Source organism: Lygodium microphyllum, chromosome 4 (assembly GCF_053477565.2).
Source record: "Lygodium microphyllum isolate KBCC chromosome 4, Lygodium_microphyllum_v1.1.10, whole genome shotgun sequence".
Classification (NCBI taxonomy): Eukaryota; Viridiplantae; Streptophyta; class Polypodiopsida; order Schizaeales; family Lygodiaceae; genus Lygodium; species Lygodium microphyllum.
In genome coordinates this window covers 108,643,228-108,662,565 of record NC_141138.1, presented here as the reverse complement: position 1 = coordinate 108,662,565, position 19,338 = coordinate 108,643,228, and the positions used below count along the sequence as shown (strand labels likewise).

The window sequence follows — 19,338 nt, the reverse complement described above, 5'->3', positions numbered from 1 at the left end:
GCCAACACATCAACCATCAAAACCAAGCATCAAAGTATGTTCATATACCGGAAATGGAGCCCTTCCAAGTGCCAATGGAGGGGGAGAGCTATTGTTGTGACTGTCAATGCTGAAGACACATATGGGAAGGCTGTCTGATTCTACCAATTGTAAATGCTGGTCCTAGGGCTGCATAAAATGATGGCCAAGCTTCGAAGGGGTCTGATTAAAGCTAAGGAAGGCCTCAAACAAGCTCCAGCAAGTCTTGTTCAAAGGCAAGTGAGATATGAAGCAAGGGAGCTTCAATGGTGGCTGCCCCAATCTTGTTTACAGCCTATGAGACCTGAGAACTAAAGTAAACCTTGAAAAAAATGATCAAATACCTCTAATATATTGCCCTGAAGGTACCCAACAATGCCGGGAAGGTGCCCGGGAAGCCAGGGAGTGACGGGAGCTCGAAGGAGTCGGATATGGTTGCCAGGAAGGAGACCCAATGCAAGTGGGGAGTTGATGGGATGCTGAGAATGCCACGAACCAAACTCAAGAGTTCGAAAGCAAAGCTCTGATACCAGTTGAAAGGGAGCGAGGGATCAAAGGTTGGACTCGAGAGCTATGGTGGGAGAGCAAGAGCAAGAATGGGAGCGACTAGAAATGGGAACTCCAACCGTCACAATGTGTGTCTGAGCCTTCCTTTATTTAAACTGTCACTAAAAGAATAAAGAATAAAGTGACGATGACGAGCGCCCGCCACCTGCAGTGTGCAATGGCGGTGACTATCAGTGTAGTAATACACTGGCGGCTAGGCAGAGGCGCCTTTATCCCCAACACCATGTGAAGGCAAACCACATTGAGATGTGTTACCGCTTCATCAAAGAGGTTGTTAAGGAGACAAGTCCATCGATCAAGATCTCAACCGACCAAAATCCTATAGATCTACTCCACTAAAAGTCTCTTAGTGCGGCCGAAGCATTTTACCTTCCTTAGGAAGATGATGGGCATTGGATAGTATGACATATTTTCTCATTCTATTGTATTTTATATACATTTGTACTTTGGAGGTACTTTGTCGCCTTTTTCTTGTTCTCTCCTCATTAGAAACACATTCACCATTAAGTGGGAGATTGTTTGAGGTAAAGGCACATGTGTTTATGTTGTCAGTGTATTCACTATATTGATAATACTTGCACACCTGTACACTATAAGTGACCGGCGCCCATCAATGTCACCTGATCCTTTATTCTTTACGTGACTAATAGAACGAGGGAAGCTATTTTTTATTATTATTAGTTTTGTTATCTTATTTTATTTGTTTATTTGATATATCTACACTACACTACTTTGTTAGCATATTACCATCATCATACAAAGAGAGAGAATCAAATATTTATTTATTATTTACTTTGTTAGTGGGTTAGTGAGTTAGTTAATTGGTTGGTTGGTTAGATAGGTAGATAGTTTAGCGAGAGAGAGAGAGAGAGAGAGAGAGAGAGAGTGTGTGTGTGTGTGTGTGTGTGTGTGTGTGTGTGTGAGTGAGAGAGAGAGAGAGAGAGAGAGAGAGAGAGAAAGAGAGAATAAATATTTTTATACTATTATTCATTAATTATTATTTTTGTTAGTGGATTGGGTTAGTTTCGTTATTGATAGTTTATGTTTGTAAGTTTATGTTAGTAAGTTTTGAGAGAGAGAGAGAGAGAGAGAGAGAGAGAGAGTATTTGTAAGTTTATTAATTGTTTATTTAGTTTATTATTAGCTCATGTCATTAGTGAGTACGTTTATGTATGTGAGTTTATGTTAGTAGTTAGTAAGTTGTATATGTTTTTGAGTTTATATTAGTAAGTTTATGTTTGTTATCGATTAGTAAGTTAGAGAGAGAGAGAGAGAGAGAGAGAGAGAGAGAGAGAGAAAGTTATATTAACGTCTTCTAAAGACCAAAACTGGCCTATAAGACAAACTGTGATACAAATGATGAGGTCTAGCTATCCAAAATAAAAGTGCTAAATGAAAAGCTAAAAACTGGAAACTGAAAATGCGGTGCTGTGAGTGTGATAAGTGTCGTGTATGTGTATGTGCGTATGTAGCTCTGGTACTCCAGATAATGGCTACAAAAGGGAACAAATGTCAGCTGTGATAGGGGAACAACTATTGGCTGTGATAAAGTGGTGCGATGTGTATATGTAACAGATGCAGGGAGATATACTATCCTGGGATGTAGTAGCAGTCGTCGAAGTTGCTAATAGCAGGTGATCCCTCCTGAATGCAGGATGTGGTACATCGGTGGTGGAGAATGAGCAAACTGGAGATCTGAGATCCAATGTGTCGAGTGTCGTCGGATCTCAGTCTGCTATCGATGTAGATTAAGAATCCTCCGGATCTCCTGTCGGTGTAGCTGTGGGGTCCGAAACCCACGGATCCTCGTGCGGCATCGAGTACGCTGGTCCTCAGCCTACTATAGTGTGAGCTCGGAGGTTTGGCTGGAGGTTGGTACAGTAGCTCTCACTCTGTCTGTCTGAAAGAACTGTGTAATAGTCGTCTGGGTGGGCCCCTCTCTGATTGGGACCCACTGTGTGCTCTACTCTTTGATGTGCCATGCCTCTCCCAGAAAACGGCCAAATGATCTCTGATCCATATCAGTCATACATCCCTGAAGTGAGCTGCTCAATGTGTATCTAGATCTCAACTTTGAGTATGCCGGGCATCTGAGAACAAAATGCTCCTCACTCTCCACCTCTGATTTGCAAAGGAGGCATATCCTCTCCTCCTGTGGGATGCCACTAGCTCTACCACTCTCAATCATAAGCTGATGTGATGATACCCTGAGCTGTCCAATAAGAACTCTCAATCGATGTGGCATATAGATCTACGTATATCTCGGAATCTCTATGAATCCCTGCTCTGATATGCTCTAGAACTGTGTATAATAATGTGCCATCTTCGATGGCAGTGGCTGTGCAGGGCTAACCCATGTCCTCTGTATATAAATATGCCATATCTCCTGTCTGATGACTCTGTTCCTCTCAGAGAGAGAGAGGGTGTAAGTGGGAGCCTGAGTATCATATAGAAGAGGTGGGAGTCTATCAATGTCCAACCCATGTCTGTCAAACCAAGCTCTAGTCTGTGCATACCATGATGTGGTATCCCCCGATCGAGCCATCTCCTGAGATGCCATATATGCTCTATATGCAATGCGATCTCTGTCCATATCCTGAAATCTGTGTAGGAAGCAGACTGTATGAAATAATGCCTTGACTAGCATGGGCGGTGTGGCAAGCTCTGCTCGCACAATGTCATGTGGGACTGAGGCCTTGCTGCGAATCAATCTAGATATCATGATCACTTGAGGTCTCTCCATCAATGTCCATACATAATCGGCAAGGCCTGGCCCCGATATAGCTGCTCCATACATCAGTGCTGGAGTGACTAGAGTATCAAAGAGCCACTCCTTGGTGCGGGGCTCCTGGAAATGTGCCTGATGACACTGTCGTTCCATAAGAGCCAATGCTGAGTATCCTCTAGTGAGGCGGTCACGAGCTTCCTGTGTCATCGAGAAAGTCCCTGAAGCTGCTGTAAAGGTGACTCCCAAATATACATATAATCCAGTGACCTCAATACTCCCTCCTGCTGCCATGAAAATACTCTGTCTGTGTATCTGAGCTGATGTATGGAATATAAGAACCTTGGTTTTACCAAGGTTCACCACTGTCATGCCTCTCTGTATGCAAAAATCATCCAATGCTAATTAATGATGCTGTAATCCCTTAGCTGAGTCTGAGACCAACACAATGTTATCTGCATATAGTAAGATATGAACTGTGGCTCCACTGAGATCTATACCTCCACCAGCTCGCTGTTGAATAAACTCTGCTATCTCATCAATGTATAGCCCAAATAGAGTCGGTGAGAGTGGGCATCCTTGTTTCACACCAATGGTGCTCACAAGGGGATCTGATATACATCCCGGACATATGATTCTGCCAGCAACCCGCTCATATAGTGCATAAATATCCCACATCATGTCATCATCCACCCGCAGATCAAGTAGGCGTCTGAAAAGCCTCTCTCTCTGAACCATGTCAAAGGCTTTGCGAAAATCCACAAAGCAACAATACAATCTCTGTTTCTTCACTCGTGTCTGGTCGATCAGACAACGAAGAGTGAAGATGTGGTCTATGGTAAAAAATGCCCGTCTGAACCCTGCCTATCCGGGTGTGCGCATGCACTCTCTCTCTGCCAGCGTGCTGAGCTCCTCCTCCATCACCGTGCCATAAAGTTTGGACAAAACTGGCCCAATCATGATGGTCCTATATGTGTTAGGATCCATAGGATCCCCTGACTTGTGGATAGGTACAATGGTGTGCTCTGTCCACGAGTCAGGGAACCCCTCAGACAATGCACGGTTGAAGAGGTGAGCAATGAGTGGAGCCAATGTGTCTCTGCCACATATAATATGCTCTTCCTGAAGATCAAACTGGTCTCGAGCGCGGCTATGCTGTAACCGTGAGATAGCATGTTTCACCATACTAGTGGTGAAAAAGTATAAAATACCCGGTCTCGGTGTACATGGTGTGTGTGTGTGTGTGTGTGTGTGTGTGTGTGGTGTTAGTTTATATTATCAGTTAGGTGGTTAATATAGATAGTATATTAGTTTTTTGTTGGTTATGTAATTTAATTTGGGTTATTTTACTTTAGTTTTCTTGGTTAGGAAGTTAGTTTGGTTTATTATTGGTTGGTTAGTTAGTTTAGTTTATTAGTTGGTTATTTTAGATTGTTGTTATTAGTTGGTTTGGTTAGTTTAGTTTAGGAGTTGGTTTACTTTTATGATTTTTATAAATCTCTCTCTCTCTCTCTCTCTCTCTCTCTCTCTCTCTCTCTCTCTCTCTCTCTCTCTCTCTCTCTCTCTCTCTCTCTCTCTCTCTCTCTCTCTATCTAACATTTTAAGATATTAGGATTGACATTAGACTAGAATAATATTAAAGAGAGTGAGAATAATGTCTATTTCTCTCTTGCATATGAATTTAAGTTTTCTCTCTCAAAGAGAGTTTGCAAAAATTAAACACATTTTTAATTTTAAGCACACACACACACACACACACACTCTGTGTGTGTGTGTGTGTGTGTGTGTGGAGTATAGGTATTAGCTTCACCTCCAGTTGTTAGGTAGATAAGATACATCCTTTAGACATTAAGAATAGAGAGGACATAAAGGGGATGCTTTCTTTCAAATATTTTTCGTGCGAGGCATTTCCTTTGAATATCACGAATAAACACATTTGTAAGTTCTCTCTTAAAGAAAGAGTTTGTAGACATAAATACATTTTTAATTTAAAGCACACACACACACACACTCTCTCTCTCTCTCTCTCTCTCTCTCTCTCTCTCTATGCACACACACACACACGTATAGATTTGTAAGTTCATCATAGTAACAAGCATCTAAATCTATACTTATTTTGTTGTCTTCTAGATTGATTTTAAGACAGAGTGGAAGATATTAAGATTTTAAGATAAGCATATTAACATTATGTGCGTGCGTGCGTGCGTGCGTGGGTGTGTGTGTGTGTGTGTGTGTGTGTGTGTGTGTGTGTGTGTGTGTGTGTGTGTGTGTGTGTGTGTGTGTGTGTGTGTGTGTGTGTGTGTGTGTGTGTGTGTGTGTGTGTGTGTGTGTGTGTGTGTGTGTGTGTGTGTGTGTGTGTGTGTGTGTGTGTGTGTGTGTGTGTAATGTTAATCTTTCTATCTTAAAAGGAAAATGCTTTTCCTCCAAATATTTGCCATGCGAGATATCTTCTTTGAATACCACACAATTTGTAATCCAAGTAATCTAAAGGCTAAAGCAATGTTATTCATCAATAAATGCCTCCATGGATATAATATCTACTAAAGTATAGAGATGTGATGGGAACATCTTTATGTATTTATATCCTATATACACAACTTGTAAAGAAAATCCTAGGAGTGATTGAAGAAAATTGGACTCTCTAGATTTGAAATCGCCTTACTCTTGCTCAATTTAGAATCTAGTTTACTCATGTTTTTATTACTTATCTTGAAAAACTTTACAATTTTTCTACTAGAAATCTTACATTTCCTTGAAAGTTTTCTATAGTGACAGAGCATAGAAAAGCTATGAAAGATATTCCAAATACAATACTTTCAACTCCATTAAGTTAAATGGATTCAATAGAATTGTAGAAGATAGCTATTTTAGCTAAGTTTACATTTAAGTATTACATTGGTTTTTATAGACAATCATTTATATGTATTTTGTTGTAGCCCAAAAGTCAAATCTATTAGTAGAGTGAATGTTCAAAAAAATAAAGAAAGTGGCAAGGAGATAGGAAACCTATATTGCTAAACTTGAAAGAACTCCAAGGATTTGAAGAAACATGAAGGTTATTCCAAGTGGTATTAGGGGAGTTTTGAGGTCACTTTTTGGCCTTGTAAGAAACTAAGAAGAGAGAAAGGGTGATGCAATTTATTTAGAAATATTATTGAAAAAAATCTAGGAGAATGTTTACTCTTTTGTACCTTGGTACTTTCATTGTTTATCATTTATTAACATGCACTTGTCACCTTCAATACCTCAACACTTAGAAACTTTCCTTAAGGAGTTAATGGCCCTAAAAATACTCCATCTTCCTTTTCTAATTTTCATTTCAAGGGACTATAAACCACTTCCATTGCACACTTGGATCACCTCTTAGTAACTCGATTGCAAGCATGGATAATTGTAAATGTCCATACCATCTCCATATTGGTGTGGATGATAGAGTATGCACATATTTGCAAAAGAAACAATGTGTTTGGTCACACACCGAGAGTGCATTGAAAGCAATGAGATTAGACGATAAAAAGAACATCGATTCATGGACTGATGGCATGTTGTATCATGTGGATCCTATGACAAGAAGCACCCTTCCATTCTCTTTATGTTCCTCATTACTAAGGTTTGTTGAAGATGGTTGTCAAGGGCTTCTAGTGTATACTCAAAATCTAATAGGTTCCAACATTTTGAAGCTAGAGAATCAATGGTTACACTAGGAAATAGATACAATGGGAAAACAATTAGAGGGGAGTCAAGGAAAAATTAGGAGTTTGTAAACCCAACTATATGCAACCAAACATGAAAAAATGATGCACGAACTCTGTGAAAGGCAAAGGAGTTTGAAGAATATCGAGAAAATCAAGCCTAAACATGGGGGTTGCAAGAAAAAAATAACAATATAGTAATAGTTGATCACTCACACTAAATTAGTTGTATTCTTCTATTGTGCTTCTGAGCTTCAAGTCCAAAGCAAGTGCTCGTTTACAATAACATCCACATTTATACTATAATGTATATCTTGATCAAGATGCAACCATTCACCATTTAAAATTTAAGGTCTATTGTGTAACAACATATTTACAATTGAAAAGTAAAGTTAACTAAATCACTCTAAAAGCAAAATGTGTTCAATTTAGAGTATAAAATTTTACTTGAAAGCCCCTAGTTATGACTTGTTGGCACTCTATCACGTCAAGACTATGAGTAATTTTGATATCAAGTTTTGCTTAGAATTCTCATTATATAATCCTTTGACATACCTTTAAATACATATACTTTTAGTCTGTCTTGAACCTCACATTTCTTGAATGTGTGCAAATTTAACATTTTGTATAAACCAACTTAAATATGCATTCTTCAAGCTAGTACTTCACTTCATAGACTTTAATAAGTCTACTTAAAATTTTGTGCTACACATGTATAACATCTTACTACTACACAATGGCTATTCCGTACTATTGAAATCTAATACGTGCATACACTCAATGATTCCATCTTTTTCACCATGCTTGAGCATTAAATACATAAAAACATAAAGAAAAAAAACAAGTTCTTTAGTGAATTGTTTGGACAAATAACCCTCTAAATACAATTGACCAATTTTTGTTGTAGCACTTTAAAGCACCTACAAAACTACTAACATTTTGCCATTCACTCAAAGGGCATATTTCTATAAATACAAGAAAACTAGTCGTGCATTATCATCAAATTGCAACATCCTCAATACAATGCGTTGACTTATTGTTAGCAACATTTTGTTGAATATTTGCTATTGGTGCAATATGTATTTGTTTATGCAAGAGAACATGTTGTCCTAAGGTCCATGTCTCAAGGTGAGAATTTACCTCCTTTTTTTTCTAGGAGCTAAAACCCTACCCTTCCAATGCCTTGATACTTATCCAATTTGATATGCTTTCACTTTAAAAACTCCCTTCATACGTGGATGCATGTTCACCTAAGATGAACAATTAGAAGTGCCACCAATCTAATTTTTCTTCTCATATTTCCTAATACATATTTCTATTAAAAGATGCTCATTCTCTTTTGCATTATAACCTAAGCAATAAATATAAAGATTTATATATTCTCAATGAATAAGATGCATTTTAGTACCCTTTGATCAATAACCACAATATGCCTTACAAATCAACTATGGAGACGAGGGACATTAACATTTTTGTAATCAAACATGAACATCCAAACCAAAGCACATCGATATCTACTCTAACACAAATTGTATATTGAATTTGAAGGTCACACTATTTATGTTTATATAAAAGAGTGAAAAGAACAATACAACAATACTGAAAAAACTAGTTAAATAAGAATCAATTTCAAAGTCATGATTATTGCTCAAAAATCATCTTAGATAAAAACATCAAAACCTATTGAAAAAATGATAGATATGAGAATATAGAGATTGAGTTATTCAAAATATCAATGCATTTTAACACAAATCTAAAGTAACTACAAAATATCAATGCATTTTAACACAGATTTAAAGTAACTACAAAATAAACAAGATAGTAACATGAAAAGTTTGATCTTATCATCAAAAATAGTAAAACTCATAACAAAAATATTATTTTAGATAGATAAAAGCCGCCTCATGACATCATATTACACCTACATATTATATAAGTCAAATACATCTCAGTACAAACCCAAAAATGCTGATCAAACCCTAAATTTTTGACATTATAAAGTGAAAACTTACGTATAAAATTATTTTGTAAAAGAAAAATAAATGTTTTATTCAAAGTTAATTCTTGTAAAAAGAACTAAAGTACCAATTAGAACCAACACTCAAAATACTCCTCTCAAAATTGGCATTACGCTCTACTAAAAACCCTTTTTTTTTTTTAAACAAAGAGGTAACCATCCATGTTTTGCCTAAGATATACTACTACAAGTAAAAGAAATCAAAGGGACAAGACTACAATCAAAACACTAACGTTTCATAGTACAAAGCTTCGATGCATATGAAAATTTACCCAAATATAGAAGAGAGGAAAAGGAGTTAGGTGCTCAATTTTTTAATCAAACTTAGTTTGGACAAGAAAAAAATATCACACTTGAAAATTGGGCAAAAAAAAGGTGGTTAATGTACAAGGATTGAGATCCTTAAAACTCAATGCACTATTCAATTACTCTTTTCTAGATCCCTATTACGCTTTTCTTTAAAAATCAAAAACCCAAGATTTGAAGATAAAAGATTCACCCTCCACAAATATTGATATCTTCTAGTAAACCAAAGTCAAATAGCTAATTCATTACGAATGTGATTGTACAAGGATGGAGTACTTTGTGCACTATTCATTTATCTTTTTCAAATCCTCACTACCCTTATTTTAAACTCGAAGGACCAGAACCCAAGATTTAGAGAGAGAAGATTCACACTCCACAAATATCAATATCTTACCATTCTAGTAGACCAAAGTCAAATAGCTATCTCGCTGTGGATGTCCATGTACTTCCTAAAAAAAACCTCTAAAATATGAAATTTCTCATTATTTCAAGCAAAGGCAAAAACGTTTATATTAGAAAGTGTTTCATGTTTTACAATTGGTAAACACGTTTGGGAAGCATTGAAATACTTATATTGGAACATATTTCATGATTCACAATTGGTAAACATACTTAGAACACATTGAACTTACATGGTATAGAGGCAAGTAATGACCAATGGAATACTTACTTTAAGACATTCAAAACATTAGTTGTTTTACATTCACATTACCAACCATTTAACATGTTTGAGAGCGATGTGCCCATGTTTAAAGAAAGCAACCACTACTTTCAAAACGATGAATCCCACCTATGTAAAATACGTTAGATAATACTTCTTGAATGTGACAAAACAAACCCCATCAGTTCTATAACTATAGTACATTTTAACTAACGTAGTAATAATAATGGAAAAGTGAATTGCAAAAAAATTAATACCTTGACAAGTCAAGATACCTACTTTTTGCAAAGATATTTCTTTCTAACATGAACTTAAAACTCATATATTGACTAAATATTATTAAGCATACAAGTACAAATATCTATTTAGGATAAAGAAGCATCAAGGTTTTAGTTACAACCCACTCCAAGGTGCTATTGGCACAAAAACAAGAACCCCTTCATGGCACCACTAGCACGTGCACATGAACCCCCCCCCCCCCCCACCCCGAAAAAAAGAATACATAGATACATACATATATCTCTCAGCACATGTGCACACACGTGTCTGAGCACGTGTGTGTGTGTGTGTGTGTGTGTAGAGAGAGAGACATTCTCCCTCTATACACATAGGGAGAATGTCCCTAATTTCAATGCTCTCTTCTGCAGAAAGGGAAAAAAAACACCATGCAAGCCCACATGCCAAAATGGCTAGAGTAAACAGATACTAATCCTTAAAAAGCGCACAATCCACTGGTCTGGAGTGCACCATCCACTAAGGATTGCCTAAGGGCAATGCTAACAATTTCTTTAGAATGGAGAAATTTACATAAGGGTGTAGGAAACACTTCACACTGAAGACTAGCTTGAATTTTTGGAGGCCAGTGACTAATAACCACCCTGATAGTGCCTCTTAGGCCTGTAGAGCTGCATTGATGGGCAACCATCGTTGTATCAATTTTCTGTATGATTTAGGATCAGGGGAAAAGTGCAGCTGGCACTCATATCCAATGTGAGAAGCTAAGGATGATCCATCCCATCATTCAAGCTCCATTGTGTTGCTGACACAAAATGTCGTGTCCATCTCAGGCAGCCATTGTTGCGTTCCTTGAATTGTGATCTTCCCTGTCGGTCCAGTAAGTCTTTACAGCCACTAGGATTTTCTCTTCCACAAATGGGCCACTTTCATGATCAACAAGCTTGCTTTCCCACCTCATTCCACTGATGATTTTCCGTGCCTTGTTGAGAACATCAACATTGTCACGAATTAGTACAGCACCCTCGGGTCTCAGAATACGGTCCATCTCAAGCACTATGTCTCTGATGTCACACCTGCTACAAGCAAACACATCAATTTGACGAATTACCTAGGATGTGGACACAAGTTTTCAAATGAAAAAATACAGCACCTGTCTTGGTAAATGCTGAGTAATGAGTTCGCATGAATGAGATCGTAAGTCCTGGGGTAGGTGGAAAAAGCTTCACACCTGCGAACAAACAATGCCTCAATCAGATACACAGGAAAATCACAGTAATAAAACTGGACAGCCAGTGCAGGACATGTTATACCAATTTTGATAAGTTCCTATAAGTCCACGCTCATATATAACTCCGAGAGTGTTGTCATTTGCATCATAGGGAACAACATTCATTACCCACACTTTATCTGCAGCTAATGCAGCTGCAAAACCCCCTAAACCAGCATTCATGTCCATAATGTTTCTGTATCTTCCCTTAGCAAGGGGCCTAATCACCAATTCTTTGTAATAAGATACCCTTTCAAGCCACAATTGTGCATCTGCATTGAAAGAATCAGCTGTTACACTGGGTAAAGAGCCTGAAAGAATCCTAGGGGGTACTGCAGAAAGTCGCTTTGGCCACTTCTGTAATTTTCCTCCCGCAATTTCTTTCTTGTCTTGCACTTCAGGAAGCGGAGTAATGCAGGTCTCCATTTTCCTGTACCTGCATTCACAGAAGCCCACATGATGGTCAAGATTCACTCCAAACAGATTCCACAACTGCAACCACAGAGCATAACACCTGCTTAATATAACCCACCACAAAGCATCAGCTAAGCTCTGATAACCAACTGGAGTTAGCTGCAAGGTGTGACAGTTTTCTGAACAAAGTTCGAAAGGCCATTCAAATGCATGCACAGCAGGTGCAGACTTTGTGAGCACCCATAACCTTATGTTGTAACATCTAATGGATTAGAAGTACACCAAAACTGAACTAATATAGGCCAGTGGTTAAGGGCAAAAAATGTGCACACGTCTGTGCAAGTGTGCATTCATGAGTGCACCATCTGAGAGAGACATACCATGCAATATCAGCATTTTCTCCTTTGCAAATCCGAGGTAAAACACCTCCCTTGTGAAACTTTGCACAGTCCATGTGATTCCATGGCTTTTGCCAGATCGCAAGATTGTTCCTCTCCACAATCTTCTTCCAGCAAAGATGCCTAGCTAGGACCTCAATAGACTCCTGCTCTTCATTCAAATCTTCCTTTGTTCTTTCCCAACTTTTCCAATGTGTTTTCCAGTTGATTGGAGGTCCAGAGAGGATCCAATATCCTCCAGGACGCAGCACTCTATCAACTTCCATCAAATAAAGTCCATCTGACATGTGACACGTGCCAAAATCAAAACAAGTTTTCCAACAAAATGGAGGTATGTGCAGATCCAGTCTATAATCTGTACATTACAAATCCGAATAGTATTGAATACCATATTTGCTCCATGGGATCAAACACCTCGAGCAGTGAGCCATGTCAAATGCTCGGGCAGGATATGGAAGACGCTGGGTAGCCATGATTCCAATCATAGCAGGTACTCCTCGTTCCAATGCAAACTGCACTTGAGCTTCATGGGTGTCCCTTGGAGCAAAAGACATTGCCAGAATGTTCCTTTCTTGAAGATAGGCACCCCAGCTTGCAACCTTCATCAATACATGAACAAATGAGGCTATTTTTCAGTTAAAATATTAAATATGTCTGAGAACAATGGCATATTGGATTCTAGTTCAGAGTGGAAAAGTTATGAATCACATGAGACAATGCAGAACAATCTGATGCTTCCGGACATGTTCTGAGATCAAAGACCACACTTGGCTCTTAGTTCGGAGTGCAAAATCCAGAATCTCTCAAAATAAAAGGCAGAACAGCTTGATCCAGCAGAAGATGTGCACATCTGGTAGAAGCTTTTGATTTGGATGTGCTATTGTTTGAATGAAAGAATGGACTGCTGCCCTAGACGAGACTAAAACAACTGAGAAACCTTGCCCCTCCCTAAATCTGATAATCATAACTAAAACTTGTGATTTACTAGATCAATAGAACTGTACCAGATTACAAGTTTAGAGCAAATTACCCCACATCCTGTGTCTAGAGCAGTTCGAATTGAGCCATCAGATAGAGGGATCAAAGAAGCAATATCATCAATGTAGGCACCTGCACCACGAGGGAACATTGTACCACCACCAGGAAAGCGGAACTTCTTACCCTCATACTGGATCCAGTTCTGGATGGCTTTCTCAACTGTCAGTTCCTTATGAGGCACATTTGCATACCAGGCAAAGTCTCTGCTTTTGGGCCATGAAAAGGGAGTTTTATATCCTGCTGGAGCAGGTATTAGACACCTGAGTTTCTCCTCACCAGTAGGACAATGTCGCTCTCTGTACATTAGCTTTTCCCTGGGGAACTTCAGTGCCCTCTTTGGATCCTGGCATGGTGTGTAATCAACGTAATCTGGACCACATGATTCAAACAGCTTGATGGAAGTATCATCTGAGGTGTCATCTGAGGTGTGATGGGAATCAAAGTTCAGAGTCCCACAGTCTGAAGATGCCACAACTTCTTTGATTGGAACAGCATCCGACTCAATCTTTGGAGCATTTTGCCATGCCCCAAGGATATAGCACAGAAAACACAGGGCAATGACAACCAAGATGGAGGTCGTGCTCCACCCCTTCCCCTCGGACTGTTGCTTCTTGGGAGAGCTCATCCTGGCGATCAGAAAGAGAAGAATGAGGTCAGTATACTGGAAACTGGTTACAATCGGAAAAAACCTGACAAATGGGGGGTACGGATCGTGCTATGAGACAGCTGCGGCTGCGATGGGTGCTTCGATGCTCTCTATGCAAGCCCCTCCCGACGAAAAAAGGCATCAAACACAGGCATTTGCATGTGCCATACTTGTTCTCAAAAATGCTAATGTTTGTCATGGCTTGTCGTCGGACATGTTAGTGTTTGACAGTGCATGCATTGTGCTAAAGAGTGTACCTTCTAAGCTGCCCATTACCCAGGCACGTACTGCACCTACCATCATCCCACCTATCAACATAAGGATTAAAGTTACATAGCAGCTGCGGAAGCTACCATGGCTGACCTAGGAGATGAATCGTCCAAAGATCCAATGGTTTCGTGGATGCCGGAAACCATAAGGCCAGCCATTTTGTCTCGAACGCACACATACATAGATACACAGAGAGAGAGAGAGAGAGGGCAATACCTCGACGGGGAGGAGGGGGTTTCTTCTCTCCCTTGCTAAAGTCTGATGAAGCAGGGTGGAGAAGGTGGTAGACAAATGGAGAAGAAAGATGAGCTTTGTTACTTGTATGAGAGGAGTCGTCTCTTTTGTCTCTCTCTCTCTCTCTCTCGCTCGGCCTCGCCCGGGTGGCAGTGCACTGTGCACCGACAGTGGCGTTCCCCGGGGCCCAGGACTCCCTCCAAGGGAATTAATGATGATGCTGATGGGTCCTCCTTTTACATGGCCTTTAGCGTTGTGTGTGCGCGCGCGTGTGTTGTCTCTCTGTGGCCAGGTAGGCAAGAGGCCGCGGTGGTGGTGGGTGGGAGACGCGCTCTCTCTCTCTCTCTTCGTCTCTAATCTCTACTGCTGCTGATGCTGCTGGTCTCGCTCTCTCTCTCTCTCCCTCTCTCGTTCCTGTATCTCACAGCTCTTTCCTTTCCACATTCCCACCCCTTGTCTGTTTTGCAAGACAACACTCACAATACTCACATTCTCTTAGTAAGAGTTGTGTCCCACTCATGTCAATGGACTCAACTACATTACCTTGTAAAGTTAACATCATGTCTTTCTCAAGTCAATGAACTCAAGTGCATTACCCTAGCGTCTTGTATTCCCACTGTAGTTGATACTAAAGCGTCAATGAGCAAGGAGAAAGAGGCAAAATCTATGAGATAGAAGCGTCTGTCCTTTACTAGAAATGAAACAAGAAGCATTTATGTTGTGGTGATAATGAATAGATAGATGGTTGCCATGTGGCATAGACTCTCTCTAGTTGACAGAGGTACTCCATCAACTAGGCTCAACACCATAGAATGTGCTGATAATGAATAGATGGTTGCCACGTGTCATGGACTCTCTCTTGTTGACAGAAGTACTCCATCAACTAGGCTCAACACCACAGAATGTGCTGATAATGGACGTTTAGGGTCGTGCAAGTGGATGGCATTACAAACATGTACACTGCACTAGCCACTTGGCAAACTTTCTCAAGTTGATGGACGTTAAGAGGAGTGTTCAGGCTCAAAGTGCTCACAAAGAATCAACCAGCACTTTGACAAAGTTGCTAAATGAATCAGGTTTAAATGCCAACAATGTGCATACGTGTGTGTGTGTGTGTGTTTAGGTTGAGTTCGAATCCCAAGGACCAATCTTCATTTGCCTCACTATAGGGGGGGGGTTGGCACCTTAATAAAAATATTATATTACATTAGCACCTAGACACATGCAAGTACATGAACTTGCACATGTTGGAAAATTAGACAAGCACACACTTTCACACAAAAGTTAACCGAAATGATTCAACATGGTTGCAATATGTGCCGGCTTCTTTTCCACGCTAATTGATTCGACGTGCTACAATTGCCACTATTCTTCTACATCAAACTTCACCTCACCGAATTTGTTCAACAACAAATTATACTATGCTAATTGAAGCACCATTCTTCACCTTCTACTTCATGTTCCTCCTCCTCCTCCTTCTTCTAATATGGCTCTTGATCTACACTATATACTATTAGGTTCTTTGTGCTCAAAATTTTGGAGATATATTTTCTTGTGCTAAGAATTTGTAGGAGATGGTATGGACTCATTCTTGTTCCAAGTTATCCTATCTTGGACCTTAGTTTTCGTAGCCATCATCATACCTAATTGCTCCATGCATATATGTTGAACTACATTCTTGTGCTTATCAATTATCTAGGGTTAAACTTAGGGAGAGCTATGTATTCCATTACCCAATAGTCAAGTCTATGAGGGAGAGTGATTCTTAAAACTGAAGGCCGGCTTCATCAAGCCAATCAAAGATGTCAGTGAACCAAGACTCAAACCATCACCTTGGTCCCTTTTCATGCATATTGAAGGACAAGCTTTGATTGGATATCAAAAGGGACATGTCATCCTTAAAAGTTGAGGCTTTACGCTAGATGAGTTGTTGTAAAGATGCAACTTTCCACTTTATGCAAGATGGAAGCTAGATGGATAGCAACATGACAGAGGTCAAAAATGTGAGACGATAAAAGCAGAAAACATTTCCATGGAGGGAATATCTAAGTAGTTCAATTGTTTGACTATGAGAGCATCAAATTGGACTATATAGATTTTACATTTACTTGTCATCTTGTTCTATGAGACACAAAGTAATTATCTACAACTCAAGCAATGTCTATGCATACTTAGATGTTTTTTCAAGCTAATATTGTTAATAAACCACCATAAACCACAATTTGGTGGCACTCTTGCACAAAATTGAAATTGCGCACATAAGAAGAGAATATAATATAAGGAAATCCAAAAACTAAGGCACGATAGAAATTGGGTGCAATCTTCCCCCCACACATTTGGAGGGCTCTCCCCAATATATGCATTTATTGATTTTTATTCATCTTGTGCAAATGACTCTCCTTTTCCTAATATTTAAATAATATCAAAATCATATATAATATCTTTCAGCTCAAAAAATAATAGTAACACCCAACCTAGAAGCATGCAATTAAATGTCTTGTGCTCCAAACATGCAACTAATAAAAATGTTGCAAACAATTATTAGCACTCCATCAAATGCTTCCCTTAGTAAATCATAATTTCCATGACCGTGCCCAATTCTTTGACCTAAATATTTGTCCACCAACAACACAAAATACATTAATCCTAATCAATGGCCTATTCATATCAACATGCTAGTACCAAGGTCCATGAACATGGGGGAGCCTTTTGATTATTTATTTCAAACTCTAAATTGACCCATAAGAGACCAAAGGTGACTCCTCATGTTTTGGAACAAGTGATACAAACATTGCATGTGTATAAATATATTCCAAAAGTTTACATGGTTTAAAAAATCTAACATGTGAGAAATCTTGAGATCTGACGTGTTGACGAAAGTGACCTTATAGCCTTGTTAGATGTAGCTTGAGAGTTATATTTGGTTCCTAGTGGTTCCACACCTCTAATGTTCTTTAAATATATTCCCCAAGTTCGAACTTTCTCAGTATCAACTGCTATTCTCTCTCTCTCTCTCTCTCTCTCTCTCTCTCTCTCTCTCTCTCTCTCTCTCTCTCTCTCTCTCTCTCTCTCTCTCTCTCTCTCTCTCTCTCTCTCTCTCTCTCTCTCTCTCTCTCTCTCTCTCTCTCTCTCTCCAATTGAATTGGACATTAGGTAAGAAAGCCAATGAGCTAGCTGATATGCAATGGATTGATTGACACAAAAAACAAGTATATAGTTAGTCATGGCTTTGCATATATGGGAGAAGAGGTGATAGAGTAAGAGGAATTGCTTTCAGATTCATGCTTGTTTATCTCACCATCAACAAAACCGAAATCTATAGCATCCTCAATGGTACATGTTTTTATTATTTCTATTGCACTTGCAACTTCTAAAACACCACCAAGATGCCTTTCAATTACATGCACAATGCATCATATAAGCCAACATTGGTTTCATCCAACTTGTCCTCAACAACCAACATATGGAATAGATCATTGTTGCTAGCCATGACCATCGATTGTACTTGATGCAAAAGCCGTATGTAGAGATGAAAATATGCACAAGACTAGCATGTACTATGTATCATAGTATAAAGGAGACTGTAAGGGCTCTTATATGTATGATTGACTATTATCACACTAAAGGATGAAGCACACCTATGAAACACTATATACTATAAGGGCTATTATCTATAGGATTGACTACTATCATACTAAAGGATGAAGCACACCTTAGAAACACTATATACTAAAGGATAAATATATTGCTTTAGAGCAAATTTAAGAAAATGCCAGTATAGCAGCAAGTCATTGCCATACTCTTCAATATTTGTATTACTTTCAAGAGTTATTTAACACTATACACTAAAGGATAAATATCTTGCTTTACATCAAATTTAAGAAAATGCCAATATAGTAGCAAGTCATTGCCATACTCTTCAATATTTGTATTACTTTCAAGAGTTATTTAGCATTGTTCTTTTGAATAAAATATTATATTACTTTCAAAAGTTTACTAGCATTGCCCATTAGGGCATATGCTTATACAGTGGTGCAATGACAAGGTGGTGCTTGTCCCAAAAAAATTACCCACTAGTTCAATTAAATGGCCCACTTAAAGGCCTATGTGTGTGGATATCTTGTTTTTTGAAAAGGGTTTTAAAGAAAATTAAACAAAATTATATATATATATATATATATATATATATATATATATCTCTCTCTCTCTCTCTCTCTCTCTCTCTCTCTCTCTCTCTCTCTCTCTCTCTCTCTCTCTCTGTGTGTAGCATTATTTTGAAGCAAGCAAGCAATAATTTCACAAGTAGAGGAGTAGTGTAGGTGCATTGCACAAGTGCAACAATGCTTGTTGGCTGATGCACAATCTCCTCTCTCTATTTGGAAGGGTGAAAGGGCTACATCTCCTTGTCCACATACCTACACACCTACATAATCGACGACTATGTTGACATCAAAGTGAATGGAGCCATCCATAGGAGCATCCCACACAAGTTCTTTGATGGTCACATTGGTGTCACCTGGAATGTCAACAAGCACATCATCAACATCAAAATGAGCTATTTATTCATCGTTTACATCTCTTCAATTGAGCTTCCATTTGTGTGCATATCACATGCAATGCCACAATGGCATCACCCAAAATGTCAATAAGCACACCATCAATGTCAAAATGAGCTTTTTTTCACATTGTTTACATATGTTCCATGAGTGTGCATATCACCGTGGGGCATGCGAAATTGTTTGTATGGTGTTAGTGATGATGTGTAATGTATTCTTCATTGTGATACTTGCAGGTAAAAAACATAATTATTAAGAAAAGAATCCATATGCAGTCGTCACACTCCGAATA

The 19,338-nt window shown here is 38.9% G+C and overlaps 1 protein-coding gene across 2 annotated transcripts; it reads right to left on the bottom strand.

Annotated features, from left to right (window-relative positions):
- Positions 1–10,676: 10,676 nt before the first annotated feature.
- Positions 10,677–14,903, bottom strand: LOC148037453 (putative methyltransferase PMT17). 2 transcript variants are annotated; one of them, XM_087676399.1, is made up of 8 exons: positions 14,473–14,903; positions 14,244–14,294; positions 13,333–13,966; positions 12,691–12,901; positions 12,285–12,582; positions 11,534–11,926; positions 11,374–11,451; positions 10,677–11,296 (listed from the first exon to the last, which is right to left on the bottom strand). In XM_087676399.1, exons 3-8 carry the CDS (start codon positions 13,963–13,965, stop codon positions 11,050–11,052), a joined length of 1,860 nt encoding a protein of 619 aa, XP_087532525.1. In that variant the 5' UTR covers position 13,966; positions 14,244–14,294; positions 14,473–14,903; the 3' UTR covers positions 10,677–11,049. The 2 variants fall into 2 exon arrangements, with proteins under 2 accessions (XP_087532525.1, XP_087532524.1); XM_087676398.1 differs by lacking the exon at positions 14,244–14,294 and having other exon boundaries at positions 14,473–14,902.
- Positions 14,904–19,338: the final 4,435 nt, after the last annotated feature.

Excerpts from the sequence above, each read along its gene's own strand:
- LOC148037453 (XM_087676399.1), bottom strand. The coding sequence starts at position 13,965 with ATGAGCTCTCCCAAGAAGCAACAGTCCGAGGGGAAGGGGTGGAGCACG. Across the intron at positions 12,902-13,332 it reads CTCTAGACACAGGATGTGGG|GTTGCAAGCTGGGGTGCCTA; the intron begins GTAATTTGCTCT and ends GTATTGATGAAG. Across the intron at positions 11,297-11,373 it reads CTCAGCATTTACCAAGACAG|GTGTGACATCAGAGACATAG; the intron begins GTGCTGTATTTT and ends TGCTTGTAGCAG.